The 20264-nt window shown below is 46.0% G+C and overlaps 1 protein-coding gene and 1 long non-coding RNA gene across 3 annotated transcripts in view; one reads left to right on the forward strand and one right to left on the reverse strand.

The window, feature by feature from the left end:
* Positions 1-6003: 6003 nt before the first annotated feature.
* LOC102938747 overlaps positions 6004-20264 on the reverse strand; it is a 94391-nt gene continuing 80130 nt past the window's right edge. For both annotated transcript variants that reach the window (XM_043529994.1, XM_043530042.1), the window contains 13 exons: positions 19074-19125; positions 18623-18687; positions 18038-18300; positions 16481-16641; positions 15204-15356; positions 13297-13426; positions 12494-12568; positions 9358-9447; positions 8684-8838; positions 7737-7898; positions 7081-7151; positions 6524-6628; positions 6004-6158 (listed from right to left, as the gene is read on the reverse strand). In XM_043529994.1, coding sequence (XP_043385929.1) covers positions 6004-6158; positions 6524-6628; positions 7081-7151; positions 7737-7898; positions 8684-8838; positions 9358-9447; positions 12494-12568; positions 13297-13426; positions 15204-15356; positions 16481-16641; positions 18038-18300; positions 18623-18687; positions 19074-19125 — 1637 coding nt within the window. The remainder of the gene's footprint in view (positions 6159-6523; positions 6629-7080; positions 7152-7736; positions 7899-8683; positions 8839-9357; positions 9448-12493; positions 12569-13296; positions 13427-15203; positions 15357-16480; positions 16642-18037; positions 18301-18622; positions 18688-19073; positions 19126-20264) is intronic.
* The window catches only part of LOC122463198, a 41862-nt gene continuing 28104 nt past the window's right edge, over positions 6507-20264 (forward strand). The window contains exon 1 of the long non-coding RNA XR_006286345.1: positions 6507-6622. This is a non-coding gene — a long non-coding RNA (uncharacterized LOC122463198). The remainder of the gene's footprint in view (positions 6623-20264) is intronic.

Genomic DNA, 20264 nt, shown 5'->3' on the forward strand with positions numbered 1-20264 from the left:
CTGAAGGTAAAAAATCCATTGCAATCGACAAACTAGTGACTATGGTGAGAGACTGTGCCACACAGTCTCAAAGAAACTGAGGAACCACCTGATCAGCATCCTGTACAGCAGACAGGAAAAGATCAAGAACGAGCTCTCAAAACTGGAGACTCTCATACAAAACCAACCTTCCACACAAACTTCCATATGGCTGGACTTTACAAAAACGAGATAAGCCATTTACAATGCACACTTTACTTCTCTACAGAGGAAGAAGGACAGTAAACTATCTAAACTCCTACATGCCACAAGGGTCTACAACAGTGGTACCCTTAACTCACCCAACAATATTGTTAATCTATCCAACCACACGCTTATCCCGGCAGAAGAGTCTGTCCTATCTCAGGGACTCTCTGCCCCACCACCCTCACTAACATGATACAGTTCTGCGGGATCTGGAAGCTTACTTTCGCCACCTCTGACTCAAGGAATATTTTCAACACACCACTGAACACTTCGCTGACCCACAGGATCCCTCCTACCAACACTACAAAAAGAAGAATTCTGCGTGGACTCCTCCTGACTGTCAAAATGACAGACTGGACTTCTACATAGAGTGCTTCCGCAGACGTGCACAGGCTGAAATTGTGAACAAACAGCATCACTTGCCCCATAATCTCAGCTGTACAAAACGCAACACCATCCACAGCCTCAGAAACAACTCTGACATAATTAAAGGGGCTGACAAAGGAGGTGCTGTAATCATAATGAACAGGTCGGATTGTGAACAGGAGGCTGCCAGGCAACTCTCCAACACCACATTCTACAAGCCACTATCCTCCGATCCCACTGAGGAGTACCAAAAGAAACTACACCATCTGCTCAAGAAACTCCCTGCTGTAGCACAGGAACAGATCTACACAGACACACCCCTAGAGCCCCCACCAGGGGTATTCTATCTGCTACTCAAGATCTATAAACCTGGAAACCCTGGATGCCCCATCAATTTAGGGATTGGAACTCTTACAGCAGGATTATCTGGCTATTTGGACTCTCTCCTCAGACCCTATGCTACCAGCACTCCTAGCTATATTCGAGAAACCACCAACTTCCTGAGGAAACTACAATGCATTGGTGGTCTTCCTGAAAACACCATCCTGGCCACCATGGATGTAGAAGTTCTTTACACCAATATTCCACATGAGGATGGACTGCAATATCCATGGACGAGGATGGACTGTCAGGAGCAATATCCCTGATGAGGCCACGGCACACCTTCATGGCTGAACTTTGTGTCTTTGTCCTCACCCACAACCATTTCAGATTTGGGGACAACTTATATCTTCAAGTTGGCGGCACTGCTATGGGTACCCGCATGGCCCCACAGTATGCCAACATTTTTATGGCTGACTTAGAACAACGCTTCCTCAGCTCTCGTCCTCTAGTGCCCCTGCTCTACTTGCGCTACATTGATGACATCTTCATCATATGGACCCATGGGAAGGAGGCCCTTGAAAAATTCCACCTGGATTTCAACAATTTCCATCCCACCATCAACCTCAGCCTGGACCAGTCCACACAAAAGATCCACTTCCTGGACACTACAGTGCAAATAAGTGATGGTCACCTAAACACCACCCTATACTGGAAACCTACTGACCGCTATACTTACCTACATGCCTCCAGCTTCCATCCAGGACACATTACACGATCCATTGTCTACAGCCAAGCCCTAAGATATAACTGCATTTGCTCCAATCCCTCAGGCAGAGACAAACACCTACAGGATCTTTATCAAGTATTCTTAAAACTACAGTACCCACCTGGGGAAGTGAGGAAACAGATTGACAGAGCGAAATGGGTATCCAGAAGTCACCTACTACAGGACAGGCCCAACAAGGAAAATAACAGAACACCACTGGCCATCACGTACAGCCCCCAGCTAAAACCTCTCCAGCACATCACCAACAAACCACAACCTATCCTGGAAAATGATCCCTCACTCTCACAGACCTTGGGAGGCAGGCAGACAGCCCCCCAACCTGAAGCAAATACTCACCAGCAACTACACACCATACCACAGAAACACTAACCCAGGAACCAATCCCTGTAACAAACCCCGTTGCCTACTCTGTCCCTATATCTACTCTTGCAATTTTCCCTCTCTTGGTATTGACACCTCCACATCAATTATTGGGAGTGGACTATATCCACCCTGATTGAATTGGCCCTGTCAACATTGGTTCTCCACTTGTAAGGTAACTCCCTTCTCTTCGTGTGTCAGTATATTTATTGCTGCATCTGTAATTTTCACTCCATGCATCTGAAGAAGTGGGGTTTTTACCCACAAAAGCTTATGCGCAAATAAATCTGTTAGTCTTTAAGATGCCGCTGGACTCCACAGTGTTTTTTTTTTAATTGCACTGCTAACTCTGCTCTGTTTCTCTAGTATTGAGACAACCACACCTGGACTACTGTATTCTGGTGTGTATAACTAGACTTTCTTTTAGTGTATGTGGCAGTAGGTGGAATGGTTTATTTTGTTGGCTGGGATGTTTAATTGGATTGGTTGTTTCTTTGTATATGGAGTATGGTGGAGATAAAAGGAGAGCCCTGAAAAAGTGGCCTCTGTTTCAATTTATAGAAATGCCAACTTGTCCTCAGTATGGTGGCGAAAGGTCTGTGATACCCTTGTACTCTCGTGGGGAAGTCTAGATCCTTACCCACCCTAGGAACCCAGAGGGATCGGTAAGGAGCTACATGATGAGAGTGTGATGTAGGCTCATTGGTGATTGGGGTCTCTGATTCCTATTGATGAACATGGGAAAACAGGGTGGGCTGAGGCTCTCTCATAGATCCAGTTTGCCCATATGTCTCCGTAGTATTGTTTGAGATCATTCCTCAGTATGATAGGGAACTGGCTGGCAGTAACCCTGCCCTTTCTGTTCATGTTGTTCAATGTAAACTTGGCGATGAATCAAATTCTCGCTATCCATCATTTGCTTGTGGATGAGGCCTTGACTTTGCTTCTATAACTAAGACTGGGCTGAATGATCCAGCAAGCCTTATGTTAGCACCTCTACAGGTGTTTTTGGTTTTTTGCATGCGCTGACATGGTTAGGAAAGAAGCCGTAATAGTCTGCAACTGATTTTAGATGTACAAAACCAATTGGTGTAGAAACGGAACAACAAACACAAGTGTCCAATCTCTCTTAATACTAGAACAAGGGAACATTCAACCAATTCGAAGTGCAGTAAATGTAATATAGATAAAAAGAAACACTCTTTAATCCAGTGCACAGTAAGCCTACAGAACTCAATGCCACAACAGAATAAACCTGAGTTTAGCAGGCTACCAAAAACAAACGTACAAAAAAACAAACCCGGATTGGGATTTATATAGTTAATGAGAACAGTTTCAATTGTGAAAATTTTTTAAACTTTATTTTTTTAGAAGGGGTAAGCCTCATGCTTAGAGGTTTATGCCAATCTTTACCTGCTAGAGGTAACAAAAGAACTGTCCCTATGACGAGATTTGTTTCACAGTTTCTTGTTGCAGGGTTTCTTGTATCTTTCTCTGAAGTATCTGGTACTAATCACGGTCAGACAGGGTACTGCACTAGATAGATCATGGGTCTGATCTCACATGGCAATTCCTATGTTCCTTCCCCCCTCAGAAACAGACTGGATTAACCTTGTCCCAGGAAGGCAAAGTTAAGTTGAAATCGCTGTGACGTGCAGGCTGCACGATTGAATCTCGGACTGCCTCGAGAGTTCTCATGCAGGCTTATTCTCTTGAGTGACTTCAAAGATTATGCACTCTGTAAAGGTGACTCAGGAACGCGGGACAACCATGAGTTTGTTCCAGAAGATTTCATTTGTACCATGTAGGCATGAAGTTTGGAACCTTGTATTTGGGACTATGATAGAAGTTCAGGGAGGTGGCTGAGGATTACCTTTGTTAGTTTGTCATTACCTCTGGTTTGAAGGTAGGACTCACCTTTACCCCCTTTCCGGGCACTGCTTTCAGCTGTTAAAAGTGGACCCAGGCTCAGTTTTAGGCCTCTCTAAGGAGGCCCTGTGCAATCAGCAGACCAGTCTTTTGCATGGCTAGCAGGACATCATAACCATCCTGTCCTTCAGCCTCGGTGGGGTGGATACGAAGTGTCCTCTCTCAGGAGGTCATCCTCCCAGGTCACCTTGGTATACAGATGACTGGTGACAGATGATGCATGTGGTATGGAGGTTACAGGGGCAGTCGTCTCATTCCGAGTATAATCGCACCACATAGTGTTCGATGTCATGGCTGCTGTGGAAGTGACGAAAGATGTCAATGCAGAGAAAAAAGGTAATGGTGTGGGAGGGTAGTCGTATATGAAAAAAAATAGTTTTAGTTTTTGGGGGTGAGGGGAGTGTTCAAATGTTGGCAGCTGTTACAGGCACAGAGCTTGTGTTCCTATGAAAAGACAGACTAACTGAAACAGAACAGGTAAATCTGTATACCCTAACTGGAGAAGTGCATAAGTTTATTAGGTCCCAAAAAAAAAAAAATCCAGCTCAAATGACTGGCATAAATAGGCTGGAACAAACTATGCCACATACAATATAAATGGGAAATCAAAAGGATATTACAAAGATCCAGAGATACAAAGGTCAATAATTCTTCAAATACATTCGAAGCAAGAAGGCTACAGGTGTTGCTTTCGTACTTTCGTGTGTTTAAATTCTCAACCTTGATGTTGTCTTAGCATAATTACATGCGAAAACCCTCCTTTGTTTAATACGGAAGGAAAAATATTTTAAAGTTGAAGCAATGTTCTACAGTGGACAGATTCTGCACATAAGCTTCACTTAAAACCCGATGACTGCACAGAAATGGAACCACAACAAACTGCAGTTACATGTTTTGCTTAAAAATATCTATGGTTTATAGATTTCCTCATGTTTTATAATTGTGCAAAATGTTGCATCACATCTGCTATAATATATTAGGCATACGCCGTGCAGTTCCACTTTCCTGCCGTTCAAGAACAACTAAATTTAATTACAGAGCATATGCCAACATGCAAAACAAAACCTTGGTCAAGAGTTTCAAAAGTTACCAGAGATTATGGGACACTGTTTTCCAAAGGCAGGTGACCAGAACTTCCTGAAAATCAGGCTCCTTCAAGGTATCTCAGGTTGAACGCCCCAAAATCACTAATCGTTTTAAAAAAAATTTGCCAAAAGGTCTGAAAAACATTTTAGAGGGAAAAATTTCTTTCCCCATGCTCACCTAACTCAAATGGATTTTTCTCATACTGTCTAAAACTTATCTTTTGCTGAGACTCTGGTTTAAACTCAACTGGTATAAAAGTGCAGAACTCCTTTGAAGTCAATGGAATTGTACCCACTTATATCAACAGAAAATTTGGTCCATTATATATTATCTTAAATGGAAAATATGTGGAAATTAAAACCACTTAAAGAACCCTAAGAAGAGGTTGAAATGAAAAGTTCTCCTCGACCTTAACTACAGAGTGCTTTACACGTCTATAGTGCCCTTCTTCTCAGGAACTCAAAGCGCTTTACAAATATGAATGAATTTAGCCTCACAACATCCCGTGAGGTAGGTAAGTATTATTCCCGTTTTACAGATGGGGAAACTGAGGCAGAGTTCTGAAGTGACTTGCCCAAGGTCACACATCTTGTCAGTGGCAAAATCAGGCATAGATTTCCAAGAGTCCTGAGTCCCAGTCCTCTGCTCTCATATGTTCCCTCCCTACTACTACAAAGCAAGCAATATATGCAGCTTCTTTTCTTCCTTGGTCTCAGCAGGACTACAGAGGCAGTAGAAGTGAATATATTTACTCCTGGCTGAATTCCTGCTTTCTTTAGTAGCAGCACTTTGTCTGACAGTACTAAGTGCTCATTTTTTATTTCTGAAGAGTTGTTTCTTCCAGAATGTGGTGTAGAGAGGGTTTCTTAAGTCAGGTTTCTCCATACCAGAAAGACTGTACAGGGTGCAACAGGAAGTGGAGAGTCCTATTTCTTGCAGAAGACCTGCTGTTTGGCATTCTTCACACGCTGTTCCTCCTCCAGGTTCATCTGGCGTGCATGTTTGCTGGAGATCATTTCCACATGCTCTGAGGGAAACCAGCCTCTCTCTCCATCTGAGAGTTTCACTCCTTCCATCCAACCTGCAGGGGTGGAGGCAGACACAGAGAACATGAGACAAACTGACTGAGATTTCCCTTTCCCACCTCAAAAAAGCCCCATCCCAACTGAGCAAGCTAGAGCAAGACACCAGCCAAAAAGAGATCCCCTTGCTGTCTTCAAGCCACATGGTCTATTTGTTTAATGGTCTAATTGAGACCCCCAGATAATAGGTAGGCAAGGGAGAATCTCCTCCCAGTCCTATAGGCAGGGGCAAGATACTTTCTGAGAAGAGAGCTTCTCTCTCCATCCTTTATATAGCCTAATGGCCCTGAAATCAAAGAGACATCCTAATACAACTCAGTTCTCACCCCCCTTCTCCAAGAAGATCACGGCTTGTTCCACTCACCGTCGTTGCTGTTCTGCATGACCATGATGATATCTGCTTTCTCCAGAGCCAGCTCGTCATTCTCCCGAGCTTTGTACGTCCGTATGCACTGAACCTGAGGTGAGTCTGAGAGAGAGAGAGGGGTGGAGAGCGTGAGCAGGCTGGAGGAGTGAGAGGGATTGCAAGTGTTGGGTACCGCATTCTTCCCAAGGGAGGAAGAATGTGAGGGTTGGGCACAACACCTGAGGGGTGAGGGAGACCCATTTAGGATGAGGCCCAGCATCTGAAAAGTGGGGAGGTGGAAGAGCGCCCATGTCAGGGGTGACACCTGTGATGAGTGTCTGAGGCTGTGGAGGGGATGGGGAAGGTAGAGACTGAGGGGCATCATCTGGAGATGAGGGGAAAAAAATAAGAGTCAAGTTTGACATTTGTAAAATAAGTAAAGGGGAGGGTGAATGTTCCTCTTCAGATTCACTCCTGCGTCCGTGTTACCCTTGTATCTTCCTCCTCACTGGGACACCACTCTGCCCCTTAAGCAAGTCTTCCCACCCAGCCCTGTAGCGCCTGAGCAGTCTCACCAGGGCTTTCTAAGAGATCTGGTTCTCCTCGTGGTGGCGCCAGAGCGGAGATCCACCGCAGCTTCTCACTGCTGGAAAACACCAAAATACAGATGCTGGAGAGATATAAGGATGGAGCAGCCAGGAGGATGGGGGTGGGTGGGTGCTGTGTGTTTGTGTAGGGGTGGACTGGAGAAAAGAAGTGCCTGCCACCACCTCTTGGGGAAGTGAAAGAGGAAGCTAAATAGGGGAAGTGAAGGGTTAGTGAGAATCTGAGGCTAAATGAAGGAGGGAAGAGAAAGGGGTTGAAAAAATGATTTCCCACATTTTGGGGGTTGATATCCCAGACACTGTGTTAGGAGCTTGAGATATCTGCCTGGGTAGTTGTTCAGTGGGGTAACTGAGAAGAGGGTAAGGAACAGGACAAGGGTACAGGACAGTATGGAGAAAGATGGCTCAGTGGATGGGATTAAGGGATCAATATGATCGTGCATTGGGATAATTGGAAAGCGTGGTGAGAGGCTTGCAACTTCCTTGTAAGAGAGTGTCCTCTGGGTCTCAGAAGCAGCAGGGGATGTTAGGCATTTAGGCAGCTGAGAGAGGTACAGGGTTTTGGCAGCTGCAACCATATGTATAATTGGCATTAGGATTCAGTGGGAACAATCTCTGGTTCTTACTGTGTCTCTGTGCGAAAGAGGAATTCCACTCTTTTCCCCTGGTTGTTCTTAAGGAGAAAAAGGCGGAAAACATTTTTGTTTGTCCCGTGCAGCTTCACCTCACACTTCTCCCCACGTACATCTGAAAATGCAGCATGATCAAACACGACAAAGCGCCCACCCCTAAAGGGAAAGAGGGGGAATTAGAGAAACTGTGTGTTAGCTTTAAAAGTGACATACACAGGATAAAACATTGGGGTTTGGGCCCTTTCTTGCTGCTTTGATATGTCAAGAAGGCTTAAAAGGGGTGTGTGTGGGGGGCAGGAGGGTTCCACCTTAAACCTATAAAGTCTCATCTTCTCTGCTTTTGCTAGAGGTCTTCTTGGAAGACCAGAGAATTGGAACAGGATTTTTCTTAGCCCTCAATGGAAGGGGCAGGATTGTTTGAATCTTTCACGGGCCATTTTTCTCACAAGTGTTCGTCAGAAGCTGGTTAAATATTTTACAACTTAAAAGAAAGAGTCTGGACTAAAGAATCCCTTTCTCAACTACTCAGATTTCAGGTTCTTGTCATGCCATATTCCCACTGGTTCTCTGGTCATCCATACAGTCCTTAAGCTAAAACAGGTTGGGGGAGAAATGAGTTAGCCTTGAACAAAACTAGACTGAATTAAGTTATGCTGTGAAGCATAAAGGTGCGGGGGAGTGGGGAGGTGCAAAGGGGAGGAAGGTATGTAAAACTACATAAGAATGCTGTAATTAAGAGTTTGGAAGTGAAGGTGCTGCATGATGAAGCTTGCAGGCTGTTCATGAGATGTGAGACTGCTAAACTGAGCAGTCTAGCTGACAAAAGTTGCCATGTGCTGGCTGGAATCTGATGGGGGAAGGGACACTGCCTCACCAACATCCCCACCCCTTTCTGGACCCGAGATTAGAGGTCAGTGAGAGGTGCAGTCTGGGACACTCACTCCCTGGGCCTGGACAGGAGCAGGCGGTCATTGAAGAGGTGCAGGTAGATGGGGCGGGTGTTGAGTTTCCACTTGGGGCTCAGAGTGTTGTTGTCCAATGTCATCAGCTCACCACACTTCACCAGCCGCCTTGACTGTGAGACCAGTGGGAATATCTGAGAGACAGGGAAGAATGCCATGATTAGATACCCACGGAAGTTGGTGCATTAGGGCTGGAGTTATGCCTTCAAACAGGGTTCCAGGTAAAGACAAGGTTTGAGATTGCTCTCATCTCCCCTGTTGTAGGTGGGCAAGTTGTGACCTGAGTCCGCTTCTTCCAACTCCAGGATGAGGTAGATGAATTGGGTAGATTCAGCTCTTGTTTACTCCCCTGCATTATGCCAGGGATGACACCAGAACCAGCTCTCGCTCCTCTTCTTGTACAGGAGTGAGGTGCTGGGCTGATGTACAAGAGTGGGTCAGGTTACTGAGCAACCCAGGGGGAGCGTCTCACCTTGTACTGCAACTCTTATTTTCTGTGTGCTCTATACTAGTTCGCCAGTGCTCCTCACGTATTGGAAAATACATGGTGCGGTGGGAGACGACGGACTAAGTGTGCAGTGATGGATTAGTGGTGTTGGGTCAGGGTAGTAGGTAGGACTGAAGTAGAAATCGGGAGTGGGGCAGGTTCTCACCTTGCACTCAAAATCAATCTTTTGGCTTAGGTAGATCAACTCCTCGGTGCTCTTCATGCGCTGGACATTTTCGTTGCAGTCCTTTATGAGCTGCAGAGAGGAAGGAGGAAAAGGTTGTTGGGAGTTGCCCACTGGGAGTGGATAGAGTAGATGTAGATGGCACAACCCTCAGGGTTCTTTCTCCCAGAACCTTATTTTCCAAAGAGAGGATGCTGTGTTTTCTTGGCCAAACGGTTAGTTTTATTCACTGTGGAGGTTTAGTCCCTGACTTTGAGCTCTGCTCTGAGTGAGGAGTGCTGTCATCATTTCTCGATTACTGCAACCTCCTTGTGTCTGGTTTTGACAAATCCAGCCTTGTCCTGCTCAGAGCCGTTAAGAATGTTGCTGCAAAGAACACTCTCCTAACCTGTTGCTTTGACCATGACACCCCTCACTTTGCCTCGCTGTACTGGCTCTCCCTTCTGTATCACATCCAACCAAAGCTACTTGTCTTCTACATTAAAAGCCTTTCACAGCCTCTCCCCACCCTAGCTAGCATCATGATACTACCTATCATTCAGTATCAAAGGGTCAACTCCTGCCTCCGATTGGCTGTCAGCCTCCATTGTCCACTTGTGAAATTTTCGAACAAACACCTTTAGGCACTCCTGTAAACATTTTGGTGGCGCTCCTGTAAACATTTGCAAAAGTAACTCATTATCCACCTTCAAATTCCATCTTTGCTGGTGTTTCCTACAAGAAAATCAGCAATGGTTAGGCTGCTGGTATATTAAGATCACAGCCTATCATGCTGACCACGATTGTTTCCTTGTGCTCCCATCTGTTGTCTCCTGTCTTATGCTTAGTTCCAGCCCCAAATAGCTTAGTCTGTCTATTTGCCCTGTGTTTGTACAGCACCTGGCACAAAGGGCTCCTAGGTGCTAAAATAATACCAGGATATCTGGGAAGCAGTAGATGCATCAAAATACTGTTTCCTGTTGGGAACTGGGTCAAGTCACTGGTCATTTGGGAGCAATACTTACTACAGGCAGGTTTCAGAGTAGCAGCCGTGTTAGTCTGTATCCGCAAAAAGAACAGGAGGACTTGTGGCACCTTAGAGACTAACCAATTTATTTGAGCATAAGCTTTCGTGAGCTACACCTCACTTCATCGGATGCAGTGAGCTGTAGCTCACGAAAGCTTATGCTCAAATAAACTGGTTAGTCTCTAAGGTGCCACAAGTACTTTTTTTTTTACTACAGGCAGTATTTCAAGCATTCAGGAAGCTGGGGGTTTATTAGATAATATTTAACCACAGACCTCACCTTTGCGTGGGCCTGACCCACCTCCTGCTCCACTAAATCTGTTCACTATCCTCACATGAGGAGGATGCTCTTTAGCCTTAAATATAGGGCTGTCTAATGTGGTTGAAACCCAGCAGCTGCTAATAGTGCATGGCAATGTGGATTTACAGAAGAAAGGAGCAACACTCCAATGGGCAGGACTAGCTCAAGTACAATCTAGGACCCGCTTTGCTGCAAAGTGCAGGATTCAGTGTGTGACGTTCTTCCCCACACCCAACGGTCCCAAATTCCTATGCTCTAGCTGCTGTGCTGTAGGAGACTCAATTCCATGAGACTTGAGCAAGGGTGGGATTGCATAGGAGGGAGTGCACACCATGTCCAAAAATCTGATCTGAGTGATTGCAGGGGTGGAGAATACCTGCCATGAAGGGTGTGACATCATGATTCCTCAAGGAACTCAAATGATTGCCCTTTTTATCATATTTATTACCGTAGTGCATAGTGACCAACCAAGAATGGAACCCCATTGTGCCAGGCACGGTACCAACACAAAGTAGTAGACAGTCCTGTCCCTGAGAGCTCCAGTCTAAATAGACAAAGGGTAGGGGAAAGGGATACAGCATACGGATTGATGATTGTGCAAGCGGTATGTTAGTGTCATGATATGGGGGCGCGGGGACAGATATGGCAATTTCCTGCAATATCCTTGAAAAACCTTATTGAATGATGCAGCTTTGGAATTCGTTGCATTAAAGATGCAAAGTTTATGGATTATTGTAGAATTGTATGTAACTTTTCTAGGGGGGAGATGTGACCCCTATAAACCCTGAGAAGTGTTATAAGCTTCAAAGCTTTAAACGTTATGCCAGACAAGAAGGAACCTTTGGGACAAACAAAGTTGAGTGGGTTTTCAAGGAAATACTTGGGAGGAGGTGAATGCAAATTCCCAACACTGGACCCAACCTTCTGCCGTGAGGAGAAACCCATTGTCTGCTGATTACCTATTCTTGGAATAGGAAGATCAAAGCTCCAAGCTGCAGAAAGGAAGGATTTATCGTTCAGAACAAGCTCCCGCATTAATTTAACAGCTATTATTAACTTGTAACCACAGGAAAACCCCTTGGTGGGGTTCGAAGGACTGATCAGCCCCAGTTGAAGTTGGGTGGAGGCGGGAATCTCTGGTAAGCTTTTTACCATGCGGGTATGTTCCTTTAGTGTTTTTAATGTTTTCTCTGTAATGTTTTCACCTTAAGAAATGTGCTTGTTTAGAAAGGGCTGTGTGGTAGCTTGTAACTGTAGGCAATTAGGGTGCTTATAGCCTCTGAAGAGAAAGCAAAACAGGCCTGCTGAGGCACTCTGACTTGCAGAACTCAGTGCTGGCAAAAAGTGGTCAGGAGGAGAGAGCCGCAGGTCTCTACCTGAGAGAGCTGATGGCTGGGGAGCTGGAAGCCTGAGAGAGGATGCCCTGGCTGGAGCCACAAGGGGCAAATACAGGTGCAGTTGCCCTGAACTGTGATGGAGATTTCTGTTTAAACACATTGAGGTAAATGAAAGACGAAGGGAATGAACAGCCAGTCAGCACATGGGAGAGAATGCCTAGAGTGAAAACTAGAGAAAGTAGTATGACATTATCAATGCCCATCAGCTCCTGCTCTTGCCCTTGGCTCCCTGCTTACGCTTCAAGAGCATGTGGCATTAGCACATGAGCAGTAAGATCATGTGAGCATTTCAGTCTGTCCCTGAAGGGAGTCCCGTGCTGTGGGAGTCCCTGCAGCTGTTTGGTTCACTGTCTAAAGCAGCACTGGCAGCTTGGCAATCACACTGCTAGTGGAGAATGGTCTGGTGCTCCTTACCTTCTCCAGTGCATCGTAAGCCTGTGTGGCCTGCACTTCTTCATCCGACTCGGGCGGGGTTCTCTTCAGTATATTCTGCAGAACAACCGCAAAAAGTGTCTCAGAACGGAGGCTGAGAAAATGGACCCCAAGGACAAAAGAGATGGGCATGTGGATATGGGGGAGCCAGGTGTAGGGAAACAACAGGATGAGCAATAGCAAGGGAGAAATGGGCAGAGGGCCAAGACAGGAGGGGAGCGTGAGGGGATCAGGATAACCAGCAAGCACAGGAATCTGCATGCATCTCCTATCTTTGCAAGTGTACTACTAGACTCAAATATCACAGGCAATAACTTCTATGGGGGAAATGAACACTAGTCATGGCACAAAACAGCTGAGGAACAACAACATGGTTCTTATTTGTTCAATACTACTTTCTATTTGTGCAACAGTAAGGCACATTAAGCACACTATATTAGGACTCTGTATACTACATTGGCTCCTGTTTGCTTCCCAGTGCAGGTCAAGGTATTTTTAAAGCTTTGGCTGTGCATTAAAAACTCCTAAACTCTAGAAGGGGAGCATGTAAGCATTTATAACCTAGCCAGCGTTGGTGTCAGAGAAACTACCAAAGATTATCACAACCACACTTTGCAGGCCATTGAACAGGCAAACTTCTCTCCTGTTCCCCTCAGCTCCTCTTTCTTTCCCTGTCTAGCCTTGGACAGGATTCCTGTGCAGTGACCTGTGTCTGAGTGTGCAATGAGGGAGGAGTTAAGAGTATGTGCTGGGGACTGCGGGTCCTGTGGCCACAGCGCTGGTACCTGGAGGAGGAGTTTGAGTCGGGTGATGCGTTGGAAGGGGAGAATGAGGAAGGATTTGAGGGAGAGGCGCTGGCACACGGTGGCGCTTTCCAGTCTCTCCAGGACTTGCTGGAACCTTGCATTCTCAGTCCTGCCAGAGAGAGAGAGAAATCTAGGAGTTGTACAGAATAACAAAGTGGTGGTGCCTTCCACAAGTGGAGGGGCAGGATCACAGTCTGATTCAACCAAGCAGCAGAGCCCTCATTACCTTGGAACTGGCTCTTTCCCTGTGAGAGAAACAATCTCTCTTTCTCTCAATGGGGTTGAACCCTTCTGCTGGGGAAGAGGTAACGTGCAGGCTGGCCCTTTGGTCACTGGGTCTCTCAGCAGGGTGGCAGTGGAAAGTAGTATTGAGGTGGCATCACAGTGACCTATTTCCTTCCTCAGATGAATGGCCATGCTGGGTCAGACCAGTGGTCCAACAGGCCCGGTATTCTGTCTCTGACAGTGGCCAATACAAGAGCTGTAGGGTGTGTGTACAGAGTAGGCCAGCTGGAATGATCCACCCCGTCTTCCCCTCCTGGCTTCTGGTGGTCAGAGGTTTAAGTTGCCCCAAGCATGGAGTTACATCCCTGACCATCTTGGCTAATACCCATTGATGGACCTATCCTCCATGAACTTTTCTAATTCTTTTTTTAACCCAGTTATTCTTTTGGCCCTCACAATATGCCATGGCAATGAGTTGCATAGGTTAACTGTGTGTGGTGTGGAAAAGTACTTCCTCTTGTTTGTATTAAATTTGTTGACCATTAATTTCATCAGCCGATCCCTAGTTGTTATATTGTGGGAAAGGGTAAATAACACTTCTCTGTTCACTTTTCCCACACCATTCATTTTACAGACTTGTATTGTATCCCCCTTATGCTTCTCTTTTCTAAGCAGATCAGCCCTAATCTTTTTAGTCTCTCCTAGTATGGAAGCTGTTCCATACCCTTGATGATCTTTGTTGCCCTTCTCTGAACCTTTTTCACATCCACTCTATCCTTTTTGAGATGGGGTAACCAGAACTGAATTCAGTATTGAAGGTGTGGGTGTACCATAGATTTATATAGTGGCATTATGAGATTCTGTCTTGTTTTCTATTCCTTTCTTAATAGTTCCTAACATTGTTAGCTTTTTGACTGCTGCTGCACACTGAGCTGAAGTTTTCAGAGAGCTATCCATGGTGACTCAAAGATCGATCTGGAATTGAAGCCTTTCCTGGTGGGCGGAAGGGAGGGATCAGTACCAAGGCAGCCTCCCTCAGTATTAGGTGGCAGTGAGAGGGAGGACAAGGGGTGGCCCTTCTCCAGTAGAAGAAGAGAGGCAGTGTGTGTGCAGCTCCCATGAGGACTGGGTTCTTGTATGGAAATAGCAGGGGGAGAGTTGTTACTGAGGCAGCCTCGTTCCGCATTGGGGTCCCTCCCCATAAAGGGTCGGTATCCAAGTGACCTACAGCTCTGATTTGTTCTCTCCTGCAGGGGATGTTGTGGCACTGGGGGCATGAGCTGCTCCACTCTACCCTCCACAGCCATGTTGAACTGAATCCTCCAGTAGGATGGGGTGGCATGAACCTGCAATTACTCGTTTCTGCCTTCTCCAACAAGGGGCTCTGATACTTGGTAGAATCAGATGCCGATTAGTCTTTCCCTTCCCATGGCTGTTAAACCAGAGGAGCCTGGCACTTCCCAGCCCTGCCCTCCCAATGGATGGTTTCTGTAACACTGAAGGAAGCCTCCGACTGCTCTTATACACCTACGCTTGTGGACGGGGCATGACTACCTGGGGGCAGCCTGCAACCGCTCCGCTCTATCCTGGCTGATAAAGGGCACTTATGAGGTGCAGCAAGGAGAGCAGAGGGTGAGGTGGGAACAAAGCAGAGTTCTTACAGGAGCCTCTGGAAAATCTGGTCCTGGTAGGTCTGATTTGTCACGTAGGGCAGATACACCTTGCGGAATTCAGGAGCATGTCTCAGAGCCACATCACACACGTTGAAGGTGAACATGTTCTCCTCAAACTTTTCCTCCAGGTCGAAGAGGAAACTGTAATGCCCCATATGTCGCCATGAAAGGAGAGAAACACTGTTACTAATGTGCTGTGGTTAGTGTTATTTATTATTTGCATTACCATAGCACCTAGGAACCACAGTCATAGGTCAGGACCCCATGGTGCTCAGTGTTGTACAAACACAGAACAAAAAGATGGTGCCTACCTCAAGGAGCTAGAACTCTGACTATAAGACAAGAGACAGCAGATGGATACAGACAGACTGGGAGAGTACAAGCAAAGTGAAAAGGTCCTTTTGTCTCTGTCAGTCACCAGTCTCCTTCCCTTGCTGTGCTATGTGTAAGGCCCACACACTAATCACAAGGTTCCTGTCCACTTTTGGGGGACAGCAGAGGTCTGGGTGGTGGTAGTGGTTTGGTTTTCAGTGTGAAAGAGCTGAGGAATACCCAAATACATCACCATCAAGTCAAAAGGGATTTCAGCTACGTGAAGTCCTGTTTACTGCTGCTTAAGGCACATTCATAAGGATCTGAGAGTTTAAAACAAAAACAACCCAGCCCTGTAGTGGAAATGGAAAAAGTGGCAGAGAACCAAAGGACATGCAATCAGTCAAGCCTTACAGGAGAGAAATAAAGGCTCTGAGATACAGAATGTACATCAACCAAAATGCCTGGCATGTGGTGGCACTGGTTCTGGTTCAGCCTTACGGCTGGTGCTGGATTTAGCCAGGTTGGGATCTGCCAGATGGTGGCTCTAGTTTTCTTAAATTGGGTCAGGTGGATGATGGGTTCTGGGTTATGTCTGCGTGGTGCTAGATTTGGGCTGAAGTCTCCTTCCTGGTAATTCTCCTTTGGTTCAGGCCAGGTTTGGTGGGGCCTGTAGTCTGGTTGGTGGCGTTTTAGATTCTTTGCACCACAATTTCTAAACGCTGAATGAACACAACTACCTGACTCACTCTCTCACCCAAAGAAGGAAAGAGGTTCGTTCCAGGGTAAGGTAGATGTCCTTCTGAGGAAGGGATGTGTGTCCCAGGATTGAATGGATATGTGGAGTAGGGGTGAGAGGGCTATTGACAGGTCTGATCTTTGTTTTCCATCATTGGGCTGTATCAGCACTTCACAGATGCTGGTGGTCTCTGAAGTGAAGGACCAGGACTCACCTGGCACTGACATCACGCACTTCCTGCAGACGGGAGAAAAGCCACTGGCGCTCCTGATTGCTGAGGAGTGCCTGGAGTTCTGATGAGCGCTGGAAGTGATCCACTGCCACATTTAAACTGCGCAAATATGAGGCCTCTGACATGATCAACTCGAACTTGGCCTGTAGAGGAAGGGACACAGTGTCAGCATAGCGGGCATGTCTGTGAGGGATGTAAACTGAAGGACAATGTAAGGGGTGGCACTGAAGGACAATGACTGGGCAAAGGTCAGTAACCTTCCTGGCTTCCAGTGTAGGTGGTGTGTAGTTGCTGATTCCTAATGGGAAAAAAGCCAAGCTCTCTCTAACCAGGCAATATAAAGAGATGGTGCTTTAATGATGGTGAGAGGCCTGGGGCTAGGCAGGCTGGCAGAGATAGATGGGACATCAGTCTATTCCAGTGGTTCTCAGACTTCTGTATTGGTGACTCCTTTCACACAGCAAACCTCTGAGTGTGACCCCCCCTTATAAATTTAAAAACACTTTTTTTATATATATTTAACACTATTAGAAATGCTGGAGGTGAAACGGGGGTTGGTGGTGTGGTGGTGGAGGCTGAAAGCTGGCAACCCTCCATGCAATAATCTCATGACCCCTCTGAGAGGTCATGACCCCCAGTTTGAGAATCCCATATCTATTCTTTCTGTGGTGCAATTTGAAGCTATTCATCAACTTTGATTTGAAATCGTAGTGTCTATTTTTTGCTTTTTTTTTTTTTTTTTTTTTTTTTTAACAGAAATAATCACAACACCCCTGTGTCCTATTCTTTCTCCAGAGATTCAACCTTCCTGGACTTTTTTTTATTTAGCACACCCCCAGATTGCCCTTTCTCACGAGTCGTCTGATCTCCACAGTTCTACCTCTTAATCCTCCATCAGGGTCCTCAAATTTCCCCCAAGTCCTCATTTTCTCCTCCTTCCCTGGATCCTCTTGTCCCACTGCTTCCCCTTCAATTCCTCTTGATTCCCCTTGTCCTTCCCACCCCATTTCTCTGAATCTGTCTGCCCAGTGTCCTCCAGTTCCCTCATAGTCTCTTTTACACACAATGGCCAACTTTTGATCCTTGCATTCTTTTTCAGAGGAATTCTAGTCTGGGCCTTGGTTAATGTAGTCTTTTAGGGTCCTCCAACTTCTTCCACACTTGGTCTATTTTAGTAGCAGGGGACTAGACCCAGGAGTTCCCTTCCAGGCTTATGTCCCTAATGCTTCCTCCTATTGTACCTTTCTCCACAAGGCTTCTTAATTCCTCCAAATTTGCTTTCATAACATGTACTGCTGGGTTCCATGACCCCATTCCTTACCCTTGCACGCCTTTCCCTTACTATGCTGGATTCAATTCACTCATAATCACAGGTAGCAAGTTTCCCTTTAACCGGGATACACATTGCTGATCATTTCTCTTCCTATTCACCCATCTGCATTCCTGTATCATGCATTCATGCTCTCTGATTTGTCCACCAGTCTATGCTGTCCCACCTGGCCAATCCCCATCCATCTGCCTACAGCATCCATCCATTACCTCCTGCAGTTTCTGATCATCTCGGGACATGTTCAGCAGCATTCTGCTTCCTCGGATCATGGGGATGTCCTGCCAGAGGGACGCGGTGGACGAGACCGAGAGACGTTGCAGATACGAGTCCTGAGGAGACAGCACTTTCCTCCGTAGCCTTAGGGAGCTTGGAGAGCTCGGTTCGAAGTCCTCGGCCAAAGAATCCGCTCTCTTCTGGCTCTGGATTGCCTTGTTCAGAGCCACGTCGCTGTATTCCTGATAGAGTAACCTTGCTGTGGAGAGAGGCCAGAAATTCAGATTCATTCGAAAGCAGTGACTGCGGAACTCCCTGTGTGGAGAGGACTCCATTACTGTCTCAATATAATCAGTCTAAGACAAATGGACTTGTCAGAGCCTATAGTGTTTATAAAGCACTGATCACCAGCACAGCTCTCCACATCTCTAACCACATTGCATGCTGATGGTTACATGGCTCTCACTGATACTCCCACCTAATTTCCTGTAGCAGGGGGCTGCAGATCCCCTCTTTTTCCAGTGCTCCGTGGGGGGATAATGACTGGGGTTTTCTTGAGCAATTAGATGGGAGGTACTTACAGGAGTTGATCAGTTTGGAGTGTCGGCGCTTGAGATTCTCCAGTGTGTCTGCAGATTTCTTCTCCCTGTCCAGGGAGAGGAGAAGATTTGGGGAGCAAGAAGACAGGAGAAAATAAGACCTGCTGAACTGGATGTAGCTTATCCAGATCTCAGTAATTAATCTGGAACAGCTGGGACTTCTCTCTCCATCAAGTTCAAAGTCTGCATTCCTTATTTCTACTGCAAAGGACCATTGTCAGGATGATGGATATTCAGAAGTAAGGGGACATTAATTCCCCTCTTGCCCCTTGGGGAAGGGAATCCCATTGCATGGGATGAAGCTTAGGCAGGGGTCATTATCTCAGAGAACATTTGCTCTGTTGTCTGTTTCTTGGGCCCCTAAGGAATTACTAGAAAGTTCTGAGCCGCTGTACCTCAGGTGGAAGGGATTAGAAGCCAATGGGAGACTCACCGAAGTATAACTGTATCTGAGCAGGTTGGCTGGTCCTTGTGTGCTCCCTCCTCTGAAAGGACAAGAGAGGTTATCCCATTTTCTTCCAATGAGACAGCAAGTGCACGCGCGCAAGAGAGAGATTCCAAGTAGCCAACTGTAAGGACATGATGCAATGTGGATATCACATCCTAAACCCTATGTAGAGGCAGCAGTCTAGGACTGGGACCAGTGCTTTTCGGGCTTTGCAGCTTCATGGTCTTTAACAATACTTGGCACTTACTTAACACTTCATACCTATCATTTAGACAATAATTCTTGTTTTTCATACAAACATCTTTCCAAGCCACCAAATGGAAAGAGGTCAGGGTTTTCAAAAGTGACAATGACTTTGGTGCCCAATCTGACATGCCTGAAAGGGGCCTGATTTTCAGGGTGTGGATGGCTCGTTCAGCATTTTCTAGAAATTGGGGCCCCTTTAAAGTGCCTCAAGTTGGGCACCCACCACCTGAGTCACCCAAAGTCATTTCTGAAAATCTGAGCCTTATTCTTGGAGATGTTCAGACCCCAAAGCTCCGATTGACTTCATAGCTGTAAGTACTCAACACCTCTGAAAAATCACCCTATACGTGTGTTGGGAGCACTGTGATCTAGTGAATTAGGCATGGGACTAGATGTCAGAGCTGGGTTAGTTGTGATTCTGATACTGACACTAGGTCACTGGTGACTTTGGGAAGTCCCCCTCTCTCTCTCTCTCTCTGAAACAGGGTTCCATTTGTAGAATGGGGAAAATATTTACCTCCTTTGATGGAGGGTGTTGGGAGAGGCCTAACTAAATCTGAGGAAAGAACTATATATCTAGCAAAGGATTATTAAAACCAGCTGGTGGCAGACATGAGAACAGAGCCCAGGGGGGCGGGGAATGGGACCACCGTTATCACTAACTTCTTCCACTTCAGGGCCAAAAATGTATAAATATAAAATAAAAATAAGTGCAATATTTTGAACCAAAGTGGCTTCAATGTAAAAACACTTCCAGTATCCCAAAATGCCAATACTTATGCAGTGTGAAAAAATGTAAAAGGAGTTGAAGCAAAAATAAGCCGAAAGTGTCACTAATTTCACCCAGCTCAATATGTGTATTTATAAAAGGGCATAGAGATCTCATCCTCCCACATACACACTAAGTACAATATTGGCTAGGTGCATTGT

This window comes from Chelonia mydas, chromosome 1 (genome assembly GCF_015237465.2).
Source record: "Chelonia mydas isolate rCheMyd1 chromosome 1, rCheMyd1.pri.v2, whole genome shotgun sequence".
NCBI lineage: Eukaryota > Metazoa > Chordata > Testudines > Cheloniidae > Chelonia > Chelonia mydas.